The following is a 22,472-nucleotide window of genomic DNA, read 5'->3' on the forward strand; positions in this document are numbered from 1 at the left end:
TACCGATCAGGATGGACGAGGCCTACACACTATTCCTGCAGCGCACGCCTGCTAACTATATCCCACTACTTTGCATTTCGCGCCATATGTGTGGTCATGCGCACTACGCCGTCCTCCTGATGGATGTCCGTTCTCCTGGTGGATGTACTTCCGTTCCCCTCGTGGATGTAGGCTGACGAAAACTGTTGAAGCCTACGGCATGCTGATGGAGTTGCCCGCGGAGGGTTTGCATATGTTCGTGATTCTCCGTATTCTCGTAACTAAGCGCCCAAAGTTGAAATGAGCCACCGTTTTTATGAAAGAATACACTGGTAAAAATCGATATGTCACAATACAGTTTTCCTCAGTGCTAACCCGTGGGGGGAGGTGGGAGGAGACATGAGGTCAATATCCTGTGACAAAAACATTTCCAGAATTTGAACAAGGTACGAGTTGTTTATCGGAGAAAACTCTGGAACCTGTCGTTAGTTTCGTATTTTGCAGACGAATCTATGGACGGCGAATGAAGATGTGCCAGTTTGCGCCTATTTCCACGAATAATTTGTGATTTCGCCGACTTGTATAATGCTCTAAAAGTGCACAAGATGACAGAGCGAGAAGAAAAAGCGTCAGCACTTGGCTCTGTAAGTAGTCTCAACCAGTTTAAAGTGACACTTGAACAACAACATTATAATTTTCTTCACGCTGACAGTCTGTGTCACTATAAGCGTGTGCATAGGAAAACATTTTAAATCCACAGTTAAAACTGAAAGAAGCGAATGGAAAAGTCGTTAAGCTGTATTTCATTTCCTAACTCATATGCAAATATTTTTCCCATAGAAAAGCTGATGGCGTTAGTAAAACCCTTCATTCACTTCTTAAAAAAATTGAATGATATTTATAGCATGTAGGTCTAAGTCTTTATCAGCTGATCATTGTTATTATTTGACTCAGGAGCCACAGGGACAGGTGATGGAATGGAGACCTCGCTGCGATGTCCAATCAGTGGATGACAAAAAGAATGCCACGGTGGAGGCGAATTTTCTCAGCCCTAACACCGATCTCAACCTTCCTCCTTCCAACTGGTTACGGAGCTCATCACAAGTGGAGCGTAACCTCAGAGACAGTTGGCTGGGATGGAAACAGACACAACGAGAATTTTCCAGGTCAGCATATTAGCTGATTGTATTATATGAATGCCATGATAAGTGATAAAACATTTACTTGTAGAAATTTACCTTAGGATAATTAATGATGAGGCCAAAAGAAGATTCCATTGGTCCGACTTCATTGGTGTCACAAACGGAGAAATTGAGATTGTACACTTTGACTATTACAAGTCTACGAGACACCTTATTAAATGGTGCAACAGTTAGATTAGTATTCTTTCTTGTTGTTTTTCAGATTGTCTTACAATCAGAATGTTGTGCATTTTCGCCATGTTCTGAAGAGAACAAAAAAGAACACTGTGTTACTTTTGATGAAGGCCACTTGCTTTCCACTGATATGGCATCCATAACATGCGAAAGGGACTTCAATTTTCACTCAGGCCAAAATTAAAATATTATATGTTTGATGTTATGCGACTGACCCTTCAAAAAGGCCCCAAGCGAAATTCTTTTTTTTTTTTTTGTAGATGCCAAATTTTTTTATTTTATTTCATTTAATTACTTGTTTGTTTTTTTGTCGATCATTTGAAGTGTCACTCAGTTTACAGGTGACAGGCCCTCTTTTGCAATGTAAAATTTCCTCTTACACTGTTGAGCAAAGCCGGCCTTGTAGCGTTTCAACTGGTATACTGTATCCGATACCTGTAGACCGAGATACCTGTGAAGTGTTTTCACCTGTATCCATCTGGATAACAGTAATATAGTGTTGCCATATTTTTTTTGGGGGGGGGGGGGGGAGTAGGTCTATACTTTACTTAACTGATGACCAGTCTCCTTGTGTTTCTATAGAGAGACGAGCTATCAAATTAATTACTCATTTAGCGAGATAATCACTGTAAAATGTTCAAGGACATGTTATACACATTGCAGCTGTCAGGGCCTAACGACAGCAAAATTGTGACTTCTTTGTGATCCAATTCTTTTCGCCACACTATACTTTAAAAACACACCTGATCTGGCGAAATATAATTGCTGAGAATTGTATGGTTCTGATGGCACTGGTTTGAAATGTTTACAGACACCGCCGAAACGTGGGCACAGGCCTATATACCTCCATGGACAAGTCGCTCCAGCTATAGCTGAGGTTCTACATGTAGCCCATTTACATAGATCCCATAGTTTACTTACTTTTTTTGGTACAAAAGGGAAGATTTTCTTTTTAAACCTATGTTATCAAAGAATTCTCAACAGAGCCCCTGATATTTTGGCATGGACCATTGTGTTTTCTTTCATTTTACGTGTATCAGAGGCCTCCGAATGAGCCCATTTTATTGGCATGGAAAAGTACATTCAAGAAATCCCAAAATTTACAAAAAAGTTTAGTCAGCTGTGTGGATACCTTTACTCTTGGTTAAAACTCTGTTCTAAGGAGCACGTTGCCAGGAATACATGGGTAGAATTTCCTGAACTGTCACCACCTTCTTCCTCATGTATAAATATTTTGTGTGACTGAGGTCAAAGCTGGTGATCTGAGCTGAGGCTCACTTGGGTGCTTACACTCTTCATACTTTTTGACAATCATGTACATTGAATGATGTATTGAGGACAGAATGAATGTTTGATCCTTGATATGAAGGAAGAATCCCTTAAATGTCACAAAATTTAATTAAAATTAGGAAATTTAGGAAAATGGAAACAGATTTTCCATTTTATTAAACTACATCATGATGTTCTGCTTCACTTGGTCATGCATGTATGTATCAGCTGGACAGGTTTTTCACATGCTCATCCCTGGGTACAGCCCCTGAAAATGCTAGCACAAACTGTTGACTTAAATTGTGCCGTAGTGCTCATAAAAATGTTTCATAAATGTTTACTTGTTAGTTTTATTGTAAAGATTTAGGAGTATTTGTTTTGAGAATTGCCAGATATTGGGTGACATAATTTAGTACTGCGTTCTAATAAATGTTGAGAAAGTTTAATCGTGATCAACCATTTGAACAGGATTCTGTGATTGTTCTTCCCTTCTGCAAACCTACCTACCCTCTTTTATTATAAAGGGCTTGTAACATCAAACAGCATTTTAATTTTGGCCTTTATAAAAATGGTTGCTATTGTATAAGTGAAAAATCTTCAGTATGGAGTTATACAACAACCAAGTAAATGAATGAATAAAAATGTAGTGAAAATGAAGTTTGTGATAATTATTTAAGACGCAAATAGAGTATGTGGAAGTAAGAAATTGATTGTTCTTTTTCACATTTACAGCTTCAACATGGGTAATGAGTTTCCTGAATTTATTGGAGAGGTGGATGTTATTTCTGATGCAGAGGTATGTATGTATCTTCTATCTATTTGAAATTACATGTATGTACTGAAATTAACAGTGATGCACATTTTGCCAACTACATGGGACATGGCATAATAATTTCATATGTAACTATTTATAGTCGGTCTCTTGTACATAGATTGTAATATAAAGGTATGACTTACTTGTTTTCAGAACATCAAGAAGCTGTTGAAAATTCCCTACAACAAGGCACACGTCAGCATGATGGTTCATAGGGTCAGAAAAACCTTGTTACTGGATGATTTTGACATTCACAAACATCTGCTTAGGCAGCAAGAGGTAAGAACCAACAGCTAGGAAGTTGAAAACAGCTATTTGTGAATTTGTGTGTTTTGAGGGAGGAGGACGTGATCTTGTAGTTAGTGCTTGACTTTCAGTCACTGTAACACTCTTTCCATGGGTTCAAATCCAGATCTGGACAGAGAATTTCCAAGTTCCTCCTCTCTTTCTTCTTGCTCGGCCTTGGCCACAGTAAGTGGTCAGTAAAGACCACTTGTCTTCCACCAGTAAGGTTTGAATATCAGTATCAGACATGGGAAAGTTTTTCTGTAAATGGACAAAATTCTGTGGTTTCCACGGGCACATCGGTTTTCTCCACCCGTCATACTGACCACCATCCTGTGTGAAGTGAAAAATTGATGAGTATGGCGTAAATAAGCCAAATAAATAAGTAAATGTTTTTAGACAATGTTTTTTTTTGGTCACTACAAAATGTGGGTTCTAGGTTAATGGAAAAGTAAGTACTTACATGTGAGTAGGATCTTTATCTTCAGCTACAACATGGACTAATTTGGAGAGACATATTCATCAAATCCTTAAAACAGGATGTCCTTATGTTTTCCTAGTTATAATAACTATCAATTAAAGCATGTGAGTGTCTTGTTGTCCTTAAAAAACGTTCCTATAAACTTGTAACTCACCCGTTCATGGCAAATCTACACTCTAAAGGTTTATAGTTTGAATTCAATTTTGGATTTTCAGGCAGACTGGGAATGGATGAGAAAGTTTTATCAGGAAACAGTTATGAGAAACAGAGAAGAAAAAGTAAGTGGACTTGACTCAGTAAGAATTTCGGTGGCAGTTTGGTTGAATGTAATATTTGTCTGAGAGCTGATCTTGATCATTTTTAATTTGAGGATTGCTTCTGATTTGTTGTACATGCATTCATTTTGCATTAAATCTCTTCAGTTTTTTTTTATTCTGCCAGTGTGGCTTTAAACTGTAATCATTTGTTTATTCATTCACTTTTTCTTTTATTCAAGGAATTTTGTGACTTGGGTAAAAAGGTTTTCTCAATATTAGTAAATATTTCAGCGTGAAGATCATTTCAAAAACAAAGTAGTACATCGTCAAATATATGTTAATTACAGATGAAATGTGTGAAGAAAAACAAAAGCCGATATCATCTTCAGAACAGAAACTTGTATTCTAAATTTCTCTATTACAGGTAAGTGCATATGCTTTTATTGTGTTAGTATGTCGAGATTATGTATATTAAAGTGATTATTGTTAGAAGTTACAAGTCATGTGGACGCTACTGTTTTTATATCACCGTTTTTATACCCTTCATTAGGAAGGGCGGTGGCGGGGTGGGGGGGAAGGATATTGGAATCACCCTGTCTGTACGTTTGTGTGTCTGTCGATACAATTTTGTCCTTGTATCTCCTCCCAAACTACTACACTCATTTTGATGAAATAATGCATCTTGCCTGTTATCTGAACTTGTGCATACTTAAGTTTAGTGGCAATCAGCTAATTATTTTCATAACTACAGCCATTGAGGACTTGCATAACAGTGTTTTCCATGTATTCAGATTTTGTCCATGCATCTCCCCCTAATTACTGCACAGATTTTGGTGAAACCATACATCTTGGCTGTCATCTGAACTTGTGCATGCTTAAGTTTAATGGCAATCAGGTAAATATTTTCATAATATTTTCACTGTGTACCAATCTAGTAAATGAATAAATAAATGAACTGAAAGTTCCCACCATTAAAAAAATCCTGTGGAATATCATACCAAGATGGCCACCCAAACAACACAAGCACAATCTTGGCCTGACCAGAAGCTGGGTGCAGATTGATCACAAATGTAGATTTTTTTTATCGTGTGTAAAAAGTTGGGGGGAACTAGGGAGGTAACCTGATGATGTTGTTTCTGGGTATTCACAGTGTGTCAGACACAGACGGTAATGGAGGAGTGAATGGTGAGGAGCGAGAGCAGCCTGCAGCGGAGGATAGAAGTGTGACTGAAGACAGTAAGCTGCAGATTGTACCTGAATCCCAACAACAGGTACAATGAAACAGTGTTTAAAACATACATGTACTGTGGCACGGAAATTCTAAATACTGTGATGAAGCCAAATTGTCTGCAGACCTGTGGTGTGGTGTCACTCTTAAATGCCAATGTAACTCAGAATTTAAGCACTATTGTAACTCAGAACTCAGATATGTTATTAATGTTTTCATCTGCTACATGTTTAAAGATTTTCCATAACCTTTCTGACATTTTCCTGATAAATAGTCTTTTCATTCATCCAAGATGAAGTTCTGCAAGACTAGGTTCCTAAATGAAGAGCTGTGTTTTTGTTTTGTAGTCAGGGGAGCCTGGTTTTCACCGTGAAGTTTTGTGGACGTTTGAGGATATACAGATGTTGATAGGTACAGACTTACCTGTCTTCAGGGCTGGCCATCACCCCTGTGTCAGTGTTAGACTGAGGTTTGTAAATTTTTACTTTGTTTGACCCGATTTATAAACATTCAGGGTCAGGGTCCTTGGTTGAGTCACACCTTAGACCTTAAAAGAGGAAGTTGTAACTTCCTCACTTGGCCTTCAGCATGAAGGGGATAGTGCAACGACTTTTTGACCCGTATTAGTATAATGGCTGGGGCGAGGCGGCTTACTTGCCTTCGGTAAGGCATCTCATTGAAACAGCACTAGATAATAGAGTTGTGGAAATCCGTCCTGTAACAAGGAGGCACAATACATGCACTCTGAGGATTCCTTCGTTGTCATATGACTGAAAAATTGTTAAGTACAACGTTAAAACCCCAAGCACTCACTCACTCACCTATTTATAAACAGTTAGACCCATTTAGACCACTTTTTGTTAGCTTTAGAATGCTCTTAAATCAATAGTTTGAGTTTGTTATTCATTTTAATATGCTAATGGTAGAACCAAAAAAAGACAACTGTGTAATGTGATTTGTAGAGCATTGATTCACTTTCAGCCTTTAATAGTATGAATAATAATTATTCTGCAGAGGTTTCAATATTCAGCACACCCCTAATATAGTGTATGTGATTGCAAAAAATAGTATTATACTCTGTAGGTGGACAGGTGAACATGTTCAAAGATTTTTACTGTGTAAAAAATGTTAGGAAAAAATGTATAAAAGAGTATATGTGTGTACATGTAATTGTAATTTACATGTAATTTTATATGTGTGTACATGTAATTGCAGGGATATGAGTGAGCCTGTGAATGTGCTGACTGGAATGGATTACTGGCTGGACAACCTGATGTGTAATGTGCCCGAGCTGGCCATGTGCTATCACCTGAATGGTATTGTACAGGTAAAGACATGTATATGTGTGCAGCAGACCTGTTCATGCTACAGAAATTTGCATCCACACTGCGAATACTTTATGCTCAAAAACCAATACTTTTATGTTTATTGTTGTAAATTTTACTGAAATTAATTTTTATTTTGGACATAAAAGCAAATCTGTCTCCACCAATTTTCCACAATCCATTTGCAATACAACTGTTCAACCAACCCAGGAAGAAAACAATAATTTCAGTGTAATGGTAACCATGTGTGTATTACAACAAAACAAGTTGTGTCGAAATCAAAATGTTTTCAAGGGCATTATTCAATACCAATTGCATCAAGATTGGATGAAATGTTTGGAGCTGTGAATATAGGGCAATATTCACTTTAAAAATATAAGAATGCGTTACCTCCTAATTTTACATCTGTGTCTATTTCGTTTACAGAATTATGAACTTATTAAAACAGCTGAAATTCCTAATCTTGACAACTCAAAGTTCTCACCACAAGAAGTCACAGACATTGCCAAAAATATTTTATCTTTTCTGAAATCTAATGCGACTAAAGAAGGCCACACCTACTGGCTGTATAAAGGTAAGTGCATGTGACAAAAAACTACAGGTAGTTCAGTTTTGAAAAAGTAGTTCAGGTTTGCACAGTTGGTTTTGTGCAGGCTTGATATATGATTCTTGTTAGCCTTTTCCAGATTAGGATAGTACAAAGTATTTACACGCAATACAGTGTCGTTCTAAAGAATATTTCACTTCTACGATGGCTGCCAGCATTATGGTGGGAGGAAACCCAGCAGAGCCAGGAGAAACCCATGACCATCCATAGGCTGCTGAAGACCTTTCCACATACCCATTACAATGTTGCCTTCCTCAAATACATGAGGAGTTCCATCAAAGCAACAGTACTGTGCTAGGAAATATTACAAGGTAAAGGAAATATATGTGCACAGTGTATGCATTTGCGCATTTTCACTCAGTGGAGGTTGGTGTTGCACCTACATGTATCCCCCATCCCCCTGTAAACATTGGAGGGTACTTTGTATTTGACAATTCACCTGCAAACCCCTAGTTAGGATTTTATAGAAGGGTACAGCACCTAGCACGTACAATTTGAACCCTGCCCCTTCTTTGTCTGGCACAATGTTAATTACTAGGCAGTAGATATTGTCATCCAGCCCATTTTTTTTTTTTTTTTCCACAAGACTACCTTTCCATCATGTCCCTATTGATTTCTAGCTAGGGGTCTTACCTCTCTGTGTTGTGTTCCCCTAGGTGTGGATGATGACGTGGTCAAGCTGTATGACCTGACCACTCTGTGCGCTGATTACATGGAAACTAAGAACGAGAACCCATTCACAGTGCCACTGGGCATGTTATTATACAGAGTGGCTCGCAACATGTGGAAGACCGCAACAAGAAAACATGCCTCCACAATCAGGACACTACTCAACACCTGTGTCATGTTACTGGACCAGGAGAAATATGCGCAGGTGAGTGTAGTCAACTGTGATCAGGACACTGCTCAAGACCTGTGTCTTGTTACGGGACCAGGAGAAGTATGCACAGGTGAGTCTAGTCAGCAGTGATCAGGACACTGCTCAAGACCTGTGTCTTGTTACGGGACCAGGAGAAGTATGCACAGGTGAGTCTAGTCAGCAGTGATCAAGAACACTGGTTATCACCTGTGTCCTGTTACAGGACCAGGAGAGGTATACTCAGGTGAGTCTTGTCAACAGTGATCAGGACACTGCTCATCACCTGTGTCATGTTACAGGACCTGGAGACGTATACTCAGGTGAGTCATGTCAGCAGTGATCAGGACACTGCTCAATACCTGTGTCATACTACTGGACCAGGAAAAGTATACTCAGGTGAGTCAAGTCAGCAGTGATCAGGAACACTGCTCATCACCTGTGTCATGTTACAGGACCAGGAGAAGTATACTCAGGTGAGTCTTGTCAACAGTGATCAGGACACTGCTCATCACCTGTGTCTTGTTACTGGATCAGGAGAAGTATGCTCAGGTGAGTCTAGTCAGCAGAGATCAGGACAGTTCTCATAACCTGTGCAATGTTACTTGACCAGGAGAAGTCTGCTCAGGTGAATCTTGTCATCAGTGATCAGGACACCTCTCATCACCTGTATCATGTTACAGGACCAGGAGAAGTATGCTCAGGTGAGTCTAGTCAGCAGTGATGAGGAACACTTCTCAGCACCTGTGTCATGTTACTGGAGCATGGGAAGTATGCTCAGGTGAGTCTAGTCCGCAGTGATCAGGACACTGCTCATCACCTGTGTCCTGTTACTGGACCAGGAGAAGTCTGCTCAGTTGAGTCTTGTAATCAGTGATCAAGACACTGCTCAATACCTGTGTCATACTACTGGACCAGGAGAAGTGTGTTCAGGTGAGTCTAGTCAACAGTGATCAGGGCACTGTGTCATGTTGTTGGACCACGAAAGGTATACTCAGGCAAGTCTAGTCAACAGTGATCAGCACACTTCTCATCACCTGTGTCATGTTACTGGACCAGGAGAAGTATGCTCAGGTGAGTCTTGTCAGCAGTGATCAAGACACTGCTCAATACCTGTGTCGTGTTACTGGAACAGTAGAAGTGTGCTTAGGTGAGTCTTGTCAGTAGTGATTAGGACACTGCTCAACACCTGTGTCATGTTACTGGACCATGAGAAGTACACTCAGGTGAGTCTTGTCATCAGTGATCAGAACAGTTCTCTACACCTGTGTCATATTACTGGACCAGGAGAAGTATGCTCAGGTGAGTCAAGTCAGCAGTGATGAGGAACACTGCTCAGCACCTGTGTCATGTTACAGGACCAGGAGAAGTATACTCAGGTGAGTCTTGTCAACAGTGATCAGGACACTGCTCATAACATCACCTGTGCCCTGTTACTGGACCATGAGAAGTCTGCTCAGGTGAGTGTAGTCAGCAGTGGTTAGGACACTGCTCAGCACCTGTGTCCTGTTACTGGACCAGGAGAAGTATGCTCAAGTGAGTGTAGTCAGCAGTGATTGAACAGGTAATTCTCCCTTTTGTGGAATACTTTAGGTACACAGACTTGTGAATGTGTATATTGGTTCACATGCATTAAGGACATTAATGCATTTGGATTACCAAAATAACTGATCATTGCTTTTTGATTTTGTTCACACATGTAGGTGTACACTTCGGCCCATTTCCTGCTGGCGGATGTCTACGTACCTGACAGTGTGGTTAGTGATGTATGGGGACTGTCATCTAACAACGATGAATCTGACTCTGAGTGTGAGGATGCAGAACAGGTAAACATTACACTATAACTGAACAGTGTGACCTGCTGACCATTACCTGCTGACTGACCTGTACGTACCCGACATTATGGTTAGTGATGTGTGAGGATGTAGAACAGGTAAACATTACACTATAACTGAACAGCGTGACCTGCTGACCATTACCTGCTGACTGACCTGTACGTACCCGACATTATGGTCAGTGATGTGTGAGGATGTAGAACAGGTAAACATTACTCTATAACTGAACAGTGTGACCTGCTGACCGTTACCTGCTGACTGACCTGTATGTACCCGACATTATGGTCAGTGATGTGTGACGATGTAGAACAGGTAAACATTACACTATAACTGAACAGCGTGACCTGCTGACCATTACCCGCTGACGGACCTGTATGTACCTGACGGCATGGTCAGTGATGCGTGAGGATGTAGAACAGGTAAACATTACACTATAAGTGAGCAGTGTGACCTGCTGACCGTTACCTACTGATGGACCTGTATGTACCTGACAGTGTGGTCAGTGATGTGTGAGGATGTAGAACAGGTAAACATTACACTATAACTGAACAGTGTGCCCTGCTGACCATTACCTGCTGACAGACCTGTATGTACCTGACAGTGTGGTCAGTGATGTGAAGTAGAACAGGTAAACATTACACTATAACTGAACAGTGTGACCTGCTGACCATTAACTGCTGACAGACCTGTATGTACCTGACAGTGTGGTCAGTGATGTGAAGTAGAACAGGTAAACATTACACTATGACTGAACAGTGTGACCTGCTGACAGTTACCTGCTGACGGACCTGTACGTACCTGACAGTGTGGTCAGTGATGTGGAGGATGTAGAACAGGTAAACATTACATATAACGGAACAGTGTGACCTGCTGACCGTTACCTACTGACAGACCTGTATGTACTTGACAGTGTTGTCAGTGATGTGTGATGATGTAGAACAGGTAAACATTACACTATAAGTGAGCAGTGTGACCTGCTGACCGTTACCTGTTGACAGACCTGTATGTACCCGACATTATGGTCAGTGATGTGTGATGATGTAGAACAGGTAAACATTACACTATAAGTGAGCAGTGTGACCTGCTGACCGTTACCTACTGATGGACCTGTACGTACCCGACATTATGGTCAGTGATGTGTGATGATGTAGAACAGGTAAACATTACACTATAAGTGAGCAGTGTGACCTGCTGACCGTTACCTACTGATGGACCTGTATGTACCTGACAGTGTGGTCAGTGATGTGTGATGATGTAGAACAGGTAAAAATTACACTATAAGTGAGCAGTGTGACCTTCTGACCGTTACCTACTGACAGACCTGTATGTACCTGACAGTGTGGTCAGTGATGTGTGACGATGTAGAACAGGTAAACATTACACTATAAGTGAGCAGTGTGACCTGCTGACCATTACCTACTGATGGACCTGTATGTACCTGACAGTGTGGTCAGTGATGTGTGACGATGTAGAACAGGTAAACATTACACTATAAGTGAGCAGTGTGACCTGCTGACCGTTACCTACTGATGGACCTGTATGTACCTGACAGTGTGGTCAGTGATGTGTGAGGATGTAGAACAGGTAAACATTACACTATAAGTGAGCAGTGTGACCTGCTGAATGACCTGCTGATTGACCTGTACATGTATGTACCTGACAGTGTGGTCAGTGATGTGTGACGATGTAGAACAGGTAAACATTACACTATAAGTGAGCAGTGTGACCTGCTGAATGACCTGCTGATTGACCTGTACATGTATGTACCTGACAGTGTGGTCAGTGATATGTGAAGGAATGTGTAATTATTTATTTGTTATTTAGGATGATGACAAACCAGAAACGTCTAAATCAGTGAAGGTACAGTCCTTATCTCAACCGGAACACAGTGAAGAGAAGAAACGAACAGCAGTGGTGAAGTTCAACAGTGCTCTCTTTGGTACTGCTGAGGAAAAATGCAGGGAATGCATCAAGTGTATCATTAAGGTATAAACAATATTGGATGTAGGACGCTAACAGCACATTTAGGCATATGCAAGTGTAGCAAGACAGCTGTAATCTGTAAAAGATGCTGTAAAGAGGCTATTCCCCAGTATTTTTGACCAAAAATTAATCAGTGCATAGCCAGTTGAATTTTGGCTGTTATTTTAGAGTAGCCCAATTAATTACCTTTCTCAAAATGTCAGCCTCATCTTTGCACGTGTTACATTTTAAAATTCAGTAATAAAACTCACCAAATTTATAAAGCTGGTCACATTGACACCTTAGAATAATTGTAACCATGTAAATAGTACAGGTATGAGTCTGACATTTACTGTAAGGTAATCATTTGAGGCAATAATGCTTAAAATTCGATTTGCTTAGTGAACATTTGCTTTGGCCAAAAACCCCTCATATAGTCTCTTTAACTAAAAAATTAACAAATCATTGAAATGGTACTTTCTGTGAAAACAATAACTAAATGAGTTTTCTGTATTCAGTGGGAGGATTATCTTCCCCATCCTTTAATGGTGTTGTGTACATGTATGCTTTATTTTAAAGGGTATCACCTGTCTCAACAAACATATGTCCGCATCAGCAAGCTCCAACCAGGAAGAGACTCAGGCTACCTGTAACCCTGATGAGGCCATCCCTCTCTTCTATGAGCCCTTGTACCCCAAACACAAGACTGACCCGTCCTCAGCTGACCAGAACACTGCATCTCCCTCCACTCCAAATGTGGCTGACAGTCTACTGAGCACCTACCAGAGCAGCAGTCCCACACGGTCACCCTCAGAGCGCTGGCATCTGTTGTCCAAGGTGCTCCTGTACAGAAAAGCCGCCATGGCATACTACTCACTGGCAACCATTACCATGGAGTCCCAGAAGTACGGGACAGCTCTAAAATATATCAAGCTAGCCATTCTGTGCTTTGGTAGGTGGCTTTATGCTTTTTGCTTTGAACAGTTTACTTTTCCTTTACTGTACCCAGTTTTATTATGGGCTGCGCTGTAGATTTTATAAGTACGCCTACAGAAACCAGTACAGAAAGCGTAATGTTGCCATGGCAGTAATTTGGAAATTACCCCTGTGGGGTTGTTGTGTTTATCTGGAGTGACCATGTGCATGTTGCAAGCCATGTGAATTAAGATGTGGAATCTGATCTTCTTGAATATAATTTCATTATGACAGCAGTCATTTGGGTGAATCAATGTACAGTTAGTGTGTAGAATTTGATTCACACATTTACAGATTGAGTGGAAAAAAAATTATTACATGTACCAGTAATTAGACAGATGGCCTAATCTAAATTACTAAGTTTGTAAGACTACATGTGTATTTGGATACATTGAGAATAGTCTGCATGTGTGGGATACAGTGCATGATTGAGGTTGTGTCAGTGTCAAGTGGTTGCTCTTTTACAGGGGCCATGAACACACTATTGCCTGCCAAAGGTAAGGACAACAAGCCCCTGCTGTGTGTCATCCTGGGCACAGTGGCAGACATCCGCCTCATGATTGCTCACAACAGCGCTAACATGGAGACTTTTCAGCATGATTTCCAGCTTCAGGCAGAGGCAGATGTCCAAATCTCAGAGGCTGTGCAGGAAGATCTGCCAGAGTTTGGTAAGTGCTGCATTTATTTGTTTTCTCCCTACTCTGATAGAGCCCAAGCTGGCTCGAACAGAAGTGCTGCTTTGGATCTCCAACTCATTAGCCCGGAATCGGGGAGTATGTACATGAATTTGACATGCGTTTTACGCCGTACTCAAGGAAAACATCATACACTGGATTTGAATCACATTGAGATACTTAGGAGTATGGTTGGTTAGCCAGGCCACAGAGGACCCGCCTTGAGTAATTTGAATGAGATCATATGGAAATGTTGCAGCACTAAAGTAAATCAGGTACCTGATGAAAGGCACTGAACTTTGCAAGGTTTTTTCAACCTTTAACCTGTTACCAGTGTTGTGTATGTGAGTTATTATGAAGTTAAATTTCTTTGGAAACTACTTAAACATTCCCTGCACTCATAGTTAGGAATGAATGAATATTGCTTGCAGCAGCAATATTTTCATACCTATAAGCAAAGCAAAACTTTGTTTAACTAGAACTTAATGTCAGAGTTGCAGTGTTGAATAGCAATTTTCTTTTTAGATGTCAAGTTTTATCATTCAGACAAATTATTTTGACCTCAAGACTGGATGTCTGCTTGTATTGTGCATGTATCAGGAAGATAACACTCTGCCCTGTGTATGTTTTCTTACTAAGTGTTTGTTTATTGTAGATAAGGAGTGGATGTACACGCTAACTGACAGTATAGAGACAAACTTGAGATGTTGTGGGCTGTGTTATGATGAGGCTCGGCAAATAGCCTTGTCGGAAAATATGTCAGACCCTTCCATGCTGCAGTCACTGGCTAAGAGGTTTGGTAATGCCATGAACGAGCTGGGTGTGTTACACATGAACAAAGCCCTGGCCGTGGTCACAGGCACAGGTAAGTCCCTCCTATAGACTTTTACCTTAGACAGGCAGCCTAAGTTAAAGTCTGTCTGTCTTTCGATGGGTCAGTCATATGTTTGGATTCCTATCTTTTAAAATGGGCTCAGCAAATTGCTTGTGTTGGATGACACTGACATTTTACAGGATGTGCTGTTTCAGATTTGTGCTTGTTGAAGTAAAGTACTTGTAATGCCCAAACATATATATATGTACATTGTATCTGCGGTCATTTTATCTTCACAAAGGGGCCTCCGTGGCCTGGTGGTTAGCGTGCTATCGCAGCTTATTGACCAAGGAGCTTTTCACCAATGCAATTGCTGTGAGTTCATGTTCATACTGGCTTACTCTCCAGAGAAATGTACCTGAGAAGGTCTGCCAGCAACCTGCATATGTTCTTGGGTTTCCCCTGGGCTCTACCTGGTTTCCTCCCACTATAATGCTGGCCACTGTCCTAATAGTGAAATATTTTTAAAGATTAAAGAAATATGTTGCCATTATGAAATTTTGATTTCAGCGGAGTGGAGGCCTGTTGAGGAGCAGGAGATTGTGTGGAAGCTGAGTTACAGCTGTTTTGATCAGGGAGTCCAGGCATTTGAATCTGTGGGGGACATAACTAACCAGGCTCTTCTACTGTCCAACATTGGCCAGCTGATGAGGATATGTGCTCAGGCCCATGCTATGGCTATAACAGATGGGGAAAACAAGAGGGAGTTCTGTGCAGGGGAGAGGCACTACTATACAAAGGTAGGCACTTTCATTTATTTATTTATTAATTTATTTGATTGATGTTTTATACTCAAAAATATTTCACTTATACGACAGCGGTCAGCATTATGGTGGGAAGAAAGTGGACAGAGCCCGGGTTAACCCTTTATTATTCCCTGGTTGCTGACAGACCTTCCCATGTCCATGCGCTTTGCTGGCAAACCACAGAGGCCTTGGAGGCCTCCATAGGCAGTTTTAGCTGCCACTGTAAACCAGGTCTGACAAGCTAACTTTGGGAAATTCACTTATATAAGGCATCAAGTACAAAACGGCACAGTTGTATTTCACCTAAAGTGTAGCGTTTGACAGGTGACACATTTTGCTTGATTCTGATTGGTTCATCCATGTTATACATGTAGGATTGCTTAAGAGTTATTTGTGAAAATTAATAAATTTCTTGTCTGAAAAAAAGTGTTGTCATCAGAAGTATCATTTTGAGGCCCTTATGTAATTCTGAAAGTGCACTTTTTACATACCAAACCTCCGGTGAAATACTGTAATCGAATTCGGAAGGTGTAGTTTTTGAAAATTTGCCCTATTTACCTATATTATCTATATGTAGATCGGCCAAGTATTTTCAGTGATGGCATATATGTGTCATGTGTATCTTAAGTTACCTGAAGAAACGAAATGTTTTTGCCAATTTTGATAATACATTTCAATTTGGTATTCACTTCGACACCTTCAACATGGAAATATAGAATCCTTTTTATCCTTTTAAATGGAAAATTAAGGGAGACAACCGTGTGATTTCAAGGGGATCAAGGGGGACAACTTTGCAATTCCACCTTTACTTACTGTTTTTTCCAGGCAATAAACTTTTACCAGAAAGCTCTGACAGTTTTGTCGAGCCGGCCCAAGTTACCTCAGATATGGGATTCTGTGAACTGGGAGTTGTCCACTACATACTTCAACATGGCCATGTTACTTCAGGATCATGCACCAGTGTCATCCATGTCTTTAGAACAGGTAGTTGTCACTTAGGTCTACTTTTCCATTGGAACTATTTTAGTGGTAAATTGATGTGTGTTAAGTAATGACTCTACATGTTACACCAGTTCTTCATGATATAAGTAAGACATCAACATGCATTTACCAATGAGTTTAAGATTAGCAAGACATAAGTCCTAGTGGACATGTGAAACAAACAAATTAGTGCTATTTGGACTAGTGCTATATCTGTACATCACATGTGGGAAATGTTGTGAGTACTATGTCAAAAGTCAGTGGTTTGCCCCAGGCACTATGGCTTCTGACACCCATAAAACTGACGCCCGTTTTCTAAGTGGAGGGACTTTTACTAGCCAAAAATATGATGTTTGAGATTCGTTTGTATTTTGTAATAAAAATTTGTGAAAATTGTGTTGGGGGTGGGAAGCGGGGGGAGTCTTTTGTGGTCTGTCAGATCTTTTTTCCTGTCTGCAAATCAGGAGCAGAGGAGCAAGGACAATCGTGAAACACATGCACGCACAAAAGCACAAACAGGTTCGGTTAATAGACCAAACGCTAGTTGCTATATTCTTCACACAACGTACCAGACTGAAATACAAAATATACACTCTGAAATGCTGTCTGAGCACATCTTAACATAATCAAAACGTTAAAAAAATTTCCGACCAGCAAGAAGAGGGGAGACACCCCTCTTGCACTCAAACCACCACCACACACTGCACCCCCACCCACCAATCTTTCCCACGCTCGTTACTTGTCCGCTCACTCATAGTGCTCATTCCATTCAGAATATAAAATATTTTCAGACTTTTTCCCAGTTATCATTCTTATCCCTGTAAGTGAAAAATGTCTGAGCATGGTGTGAAACACTAATCAAATAAATCAAATTCTGTGCATCCCATTTCTTTTGGGTGATAATTTTCTTCTTAACAAGATGTTGGCAGGAACATATCCAAACTGTTTGTGCAGTAAATTAAAGGTGTGATATATCTGTGAGTTGCAGACAGAGAAGGAGATAACAGAGTTGATGAACAAGGCACTGAGACACTGTGATGTGGAGAGGAATTCCTGTAAAGCTGTTGGTTATCAGTACAGAGCTGCCACCATCAACTACAGACTGGCCTCACTCCACCACAACAGTTATAGGAAACAGGTATTGCTAGTGCTACAACACCAGCTTGACTTTTCTGAATTGATGGCATTGTGGAAAGTTAGAGGTCTTTATTTAAGATAAGTTTTCTGAAAACATACGATGTAACTCAACCACAACAAGTGTCAATATTCAGTTAATGTGTTCATTAACACCATCAGATTTTTACGATATGAGATGCTACCAAGTGTGATCTTATGACCCTATAATCTTTGGAAAGAAGTGGTGAGAGGTTGAAATATTTACGCTGATATGTGCGTGTGACCTATGCAAAGTTGACATCCTGGCATTTTGGTACAAGCCCAGAACTTGATTAAAAATAAATGCTGACTGTAAGCATTTAGAGTTTGCCAGTATCTCAAGTTGAAACTGATGTGCTTGGACAACATGTTTCAGTCAGTACTTTCTGATTACGTTATCATAGCAGTAAAAGACTTGTAAAAGACTAAAGAAAACTATAAATCACGGATGATGTCAACTGGATTTGCAGCAAGAATATCATGTTCAGGCACATGTAAATGATTAAGGACAGCCTGTCCAAATTCTTGCAAAACTGTGTAGTTCAGGCTCAGGTGTTGCTACTTCCCCTTTATTTTAATTTTTTTTTCTTGGCTTGTGCTTAATGGTGTTTTCTAGAATGTTTTGCTCATATTTAATTCTGCCATGCACTTTGTTTGCTTCTGGTTCTCTAGTTGTACAGACAGACGCATTCTTTTGTGACACACATATGGGAAGAAAATGCTATGATTGTCTGTTTATCATATTTGAAATTTTTACAATTTATAGATATGGCTTCAGCATTCTCATAAAGAGTTGAAAATGTTTTACTTAATGTGAAGACCATTGAACTCAAATTTTCAACTTTATTTCAGGCCAACACTGAACAGAAGCGGAAGTATTTGCGCCAGATTGCCTTTAACCATTATGACAAGGCAGCTATGTTCTTTGAACTAACCGAAAGTTTCAGTGACTTACTGAGGGTTCATCTAGAACAAGTGGCCCTCTGTGAATTCTGTTTGGAAGGTAAGAATTGAGGACATTTTGAAAGCAGTTGCCTTGCTTATAGTTTAAATGCTGTTTCTCGCACAACATAATATCACTTGTTGGCTTTATTGTGATGTACATGTAAGTGTAAACATTACTGTTGGGAAGAATGAAATCATGGCTGTACATATTCATATATTGTATGTGAAAATGCAACTTTCAGTGTAGTTTGGTTTATGTGCCCTTGTCCTACATGTAAATAACTGAAAGGTATATAACAGTTTCAACTATTAAAGGTAACAAATATGTGTAGCTGTATACATCTAAATTGCTCTGATTGTCGGTTTGTTGGGTTATCTCTCAGTAGGTCGACCAAATTTTTTACATCCTGTCACTTGATCAGTGTCATTTTCATGTGATTATTAATTAAATATAATAACAACACAGTGTTTTGAATATTTCTAGACTGGTGACGTCTAATAAATTTGCAGTTAACATCACTACACATCCTGCTTAAGCCAGGGTATGCGAAAATTGCTAGATTTTATGCATTTACATGAACAGGTGGAATAAAACCTTAACTGAGGTCAAGAGAGGCCAGATTTCACCTTTTACATGTGACCATTTGTTTCACCTTGTTACTGCTGCTCTGCTTTTACTCTCTTTGCTGTACATGTACTTTTTTACGTTCTCTTGCATGAGTGGCATGAGTGTAAGACAACATTGACTTTTACGCTCGAATTATGAAATAAGGAGAAGTATAGTGAAAGAGGGATCAGATGCTGTCAGTAGCAGTGGCAGTGTACAGTTTGGTTTAAATTTTTTCCAATCATAGGGTTGCAGTGAACACCCATAGTACACAGGTAGCCAATTATCGGTAGTGATTTGCATATCGAAGACCAAGGAAATCTTTTGCCGCATAGCTCAACATTTTGCTCAGGTATTCACAGGGTTGCAGTTGACTCCCAAAGTACATGGATTACCAATTGCAGTTTTGCATTCAAAGACCTCTGTGGTAAAGTTGTGCACTGCACTAGCCCACAGTGTCTTTTATCACCACAATGGTTTACAATTGGTAATGGTTTAATTGGTAACATTTGAAGTCACTGCTCTGCAATCCTTACGCATTCGATAAACAGTCATAGCTGTGACAGTATAATAATTTTGGTCTTTGTTGTTGATTTAATGGAAACGCCTTAGTACTACATGTATATAATTAGAGGATAATATCTGTGTATGACAGTGTCAATCATTCTTTTACAAACTGCTCAATCAGGTGAGCTGCTGGTGTTGTCATATGTTACAGCTATTGCTGAAATTGCATGTTTGTGCATGTAGTAAAGAGTGTAACCTTGTGACATGTACTTGGGCATTGCAGAGTTACAGGACTCAGGACTGAAGTGTAACCTTGTGACATGTACTTGGGCATTGCAGAGTTACAGGGCTCAGGACTGAAATGTAACCTTGTGACATGTACTTGGGTATTGTAGAGTTACAGGGCTCAGGACTGAAGTGTAACCTTGTGACATGTACTTGGGTATTGTAGAGTTACAGGGCTCATAATTGAAGTGTAACCTTGTGACATGCACTTGGGTATTGCAGAGTTACAGGGCTCAGGACTGAAGTGTAACCTTGTGACATGTACTTGTGTATTGCAGAGTTACAGGGCTCAGGATTGAAGTGTAAGATGATGGAGGATATACTGGGGTATCTGCTCTCCTGTAAGACTACTGTCGCTGGCCTGGTCAGGCTGTCCAAGGAGAAGGACTGCCAGGAGAGCTGTGAGCTGGCAGAGTGGGACAAACTCCTCAATATACTCAAATCACGGCTACTCCATATTTTACTCTCTCTCATGAAACAGTACAGTAAGCTGAAGAAAGGGTAAGCAACAGATGAATGTTTATAGAGAGTTTCATTTGTAGGTGTAGCATTAAAGAAAAGAGAAATACATCAAAGAAGAATTCAAATTATTCAGTATATTATTCAAGAGTGAGTGCATGCATTGTTTGTATTTAACAGGACTCCTGTTGATTTTTGAGAACTGGCAAATTTTTTTTCAGGGTCATTGCAGTCATCTGTGTTGGCAGGCTTGTGAACACGATATCTCTCAAAGCAATTTTCATCAAACTTATATACAGTTGCACCTAGTCATGTACAAAAACTTTATTCTTTTCCATTGACACTGAATTATGTTTGCAACTGATGCTTGAGGAGTATTCAGTGCATAGCACATTATTTTCTCGATGAAGTATTTATTCCCTGAGGTGACATAGTACATGTGCATAAAGTAACCTTACTACCTGGTTTTTGGATTATAGGAAAGAAGGCGAGAGCAACAAGCTACAGAAGCTGAACACAATGTATAGTTCAGCGCTACAGGGCTTTGCTGCTGATGACCGATCCGTGGTAGAGAAGTGTGAATGTGCAGAGCAGGTATTATCTCTCATAGAGAACACCTGGATAGGAGAGAATGGCTGATGTGCGGGACACATCATCACAGGACGGTTGTGCGATGGGGAATGTTTGCATTAACTCACATCGTCAATGCTATGGGAAATATTAAGTGATGACTTGATTCCAGATACAAGTGGAGAACTACAACTACAACACACATTATCTGACTGAACTAAGAAGAAATCCCAGGCTTTATGTTTGTGTAACATTCACTCTCGCTGAAGTCATACTAGTCGCTAACTTCAGTATAAAGAAACTACTCTTAGTTCGTCTCATGACGCCTTTTTTGTATGTAGAGGTTAAAGCTTAGTGCCATTCACAATCATTGTTTCAAGTTAAAGAGCCAACATCATTTCCCAAAATATGGACGCAAGGACTGAGTTGATGAACAGTCTATGTGCAGAAGTACGTCTTATAGCAGATCTAATTAGCAACAAATCCATGTAGGGAGTGATAACTAGATATGACTTCAGCGAGATTTAGGGAGGGAGAGGGGAGTAGGGGACACACCTGTTTGATACCAACAGCTGTATCTGTTCAGGGAATCAAAATGGTCCAGTGGGACAGGTCAGTGGATACATAAGCGATTAAAGATTGGACAGTGTTATTATGGCAGAAATGGTCTGAACCACACAAGTTGGACTGGACTACAAGCCTTAGTGAACATCTTCGGGGGAGACTTCCAATGATCGTGAAGTTTGCCAAATTTTAAATGTGATATATCGATCTAGACAGGTTAAATTAACTATTTATTATTAGTTAATCAGTGCTCAAGGTGATTATTATTATGTTTTCTCTTTGATCTCACACATACTCGGCTGGAGATAATTCTGGAACAGTCATACGCTTTAAATGTGTACAATAAAACAAGTGTTCAAAACCCATTTTGTTTTAGTGGACAGTGTTCTGAAATTAGTGAAGTGCTTGATCCATTGTTATTGATGGACAGAAAGATCAGATGTCTGCCTTCGAATCACTGACATTTTCTGCGAATTTAGTTGTTAGAAACAATTAACATTAGCCCTTCGACATGACTGGAGTGGAAGGGTGAAGCCAGTAGCCACTCTGGGATATTAGGGTTACTACAGGCTTTATTTAGCATTGTGTAAAACACAAGTCATTCGATATGACCAGATGCCAGTTCATAAACTACCGTTCCCGCATACCACCGGGAACCTAGCCCAAGTTCAATCTAATGGTGTTTGTCACGTTTGTCGTGGCTTGCGTGACGATTAACACGTTCTACATCTGGAGCCAACTTCACTGACAGTTGATAACTAAGGAAAAAGGAGTTCCAAGACATGACACCGTAGCTAACAGTTTATAGTAAACACTTGACAAAACTACTTGACTTTACGGTCAGGTCTAAAGTCGT

At 40.1% G+C, this 22,472-nt stretch overlaps 1 protein-coding gene across 1 annotated transcript; it reads left to right on the forward strand.

Moving 5' to 3' along the window:
* The first annotated feature begins 249 nt into the window (after positions 1–249).
* On the forward strand, positions 250–21,975 carry LOC135466648 (erythroid differentiation-related factor 1-like). Its single transcript, XM_064744257.1, has 22 exons — positions 250–623; positions 934–1,145; positions 3,357–3,420; positions 3,592–3,717; positions 4,420–4,482; positions 4,809–4,885; positions 5,612–5,732; positions 6,037–6,158; positions 6,905–7,016; positions 7,441–7,588; positions 8,278–8,495; positions 10,181–10,303; positions 12,137–12,298; positions 12,854–13,226; positions 13,717–13,917; positions 14,579–14,788; positions 15,308–15,537; positions 16,369–16,527; positions 17,513–17,662; positions 18,532–18,682; positions 20,302–20,524; positions 20,962–21,975. Exons 1-22 carry the CDS (start codon positions 585–587, stop codon positions 21,119–21,121), a joined length of 3,444 nt encoding a protein of 1,147 aa, XP_064600327.1. The 5' UTR covers positions 250–584; the 3' UTR covers positions 21,122–21,975.
* The last annotated feature ends 497 nt before the right edge of the window (positions 21,976–22,472 follow it).

Source organism: Liolophura sinensis, chromosome 6 (assembly GCF_032854445.1).
Source record: "Liolophura sinensis isolate JHLJ2023 chromosome 6, CUHK_Ljap_v2, whole genome shotgun sequence".
Classification (NCBI taxonomy): Eukaryota; Metazoa; Mollusca; class Polyplacophora; order Chitonida; family Chitonidae; genus Liolophura; species Liolophura sinensis.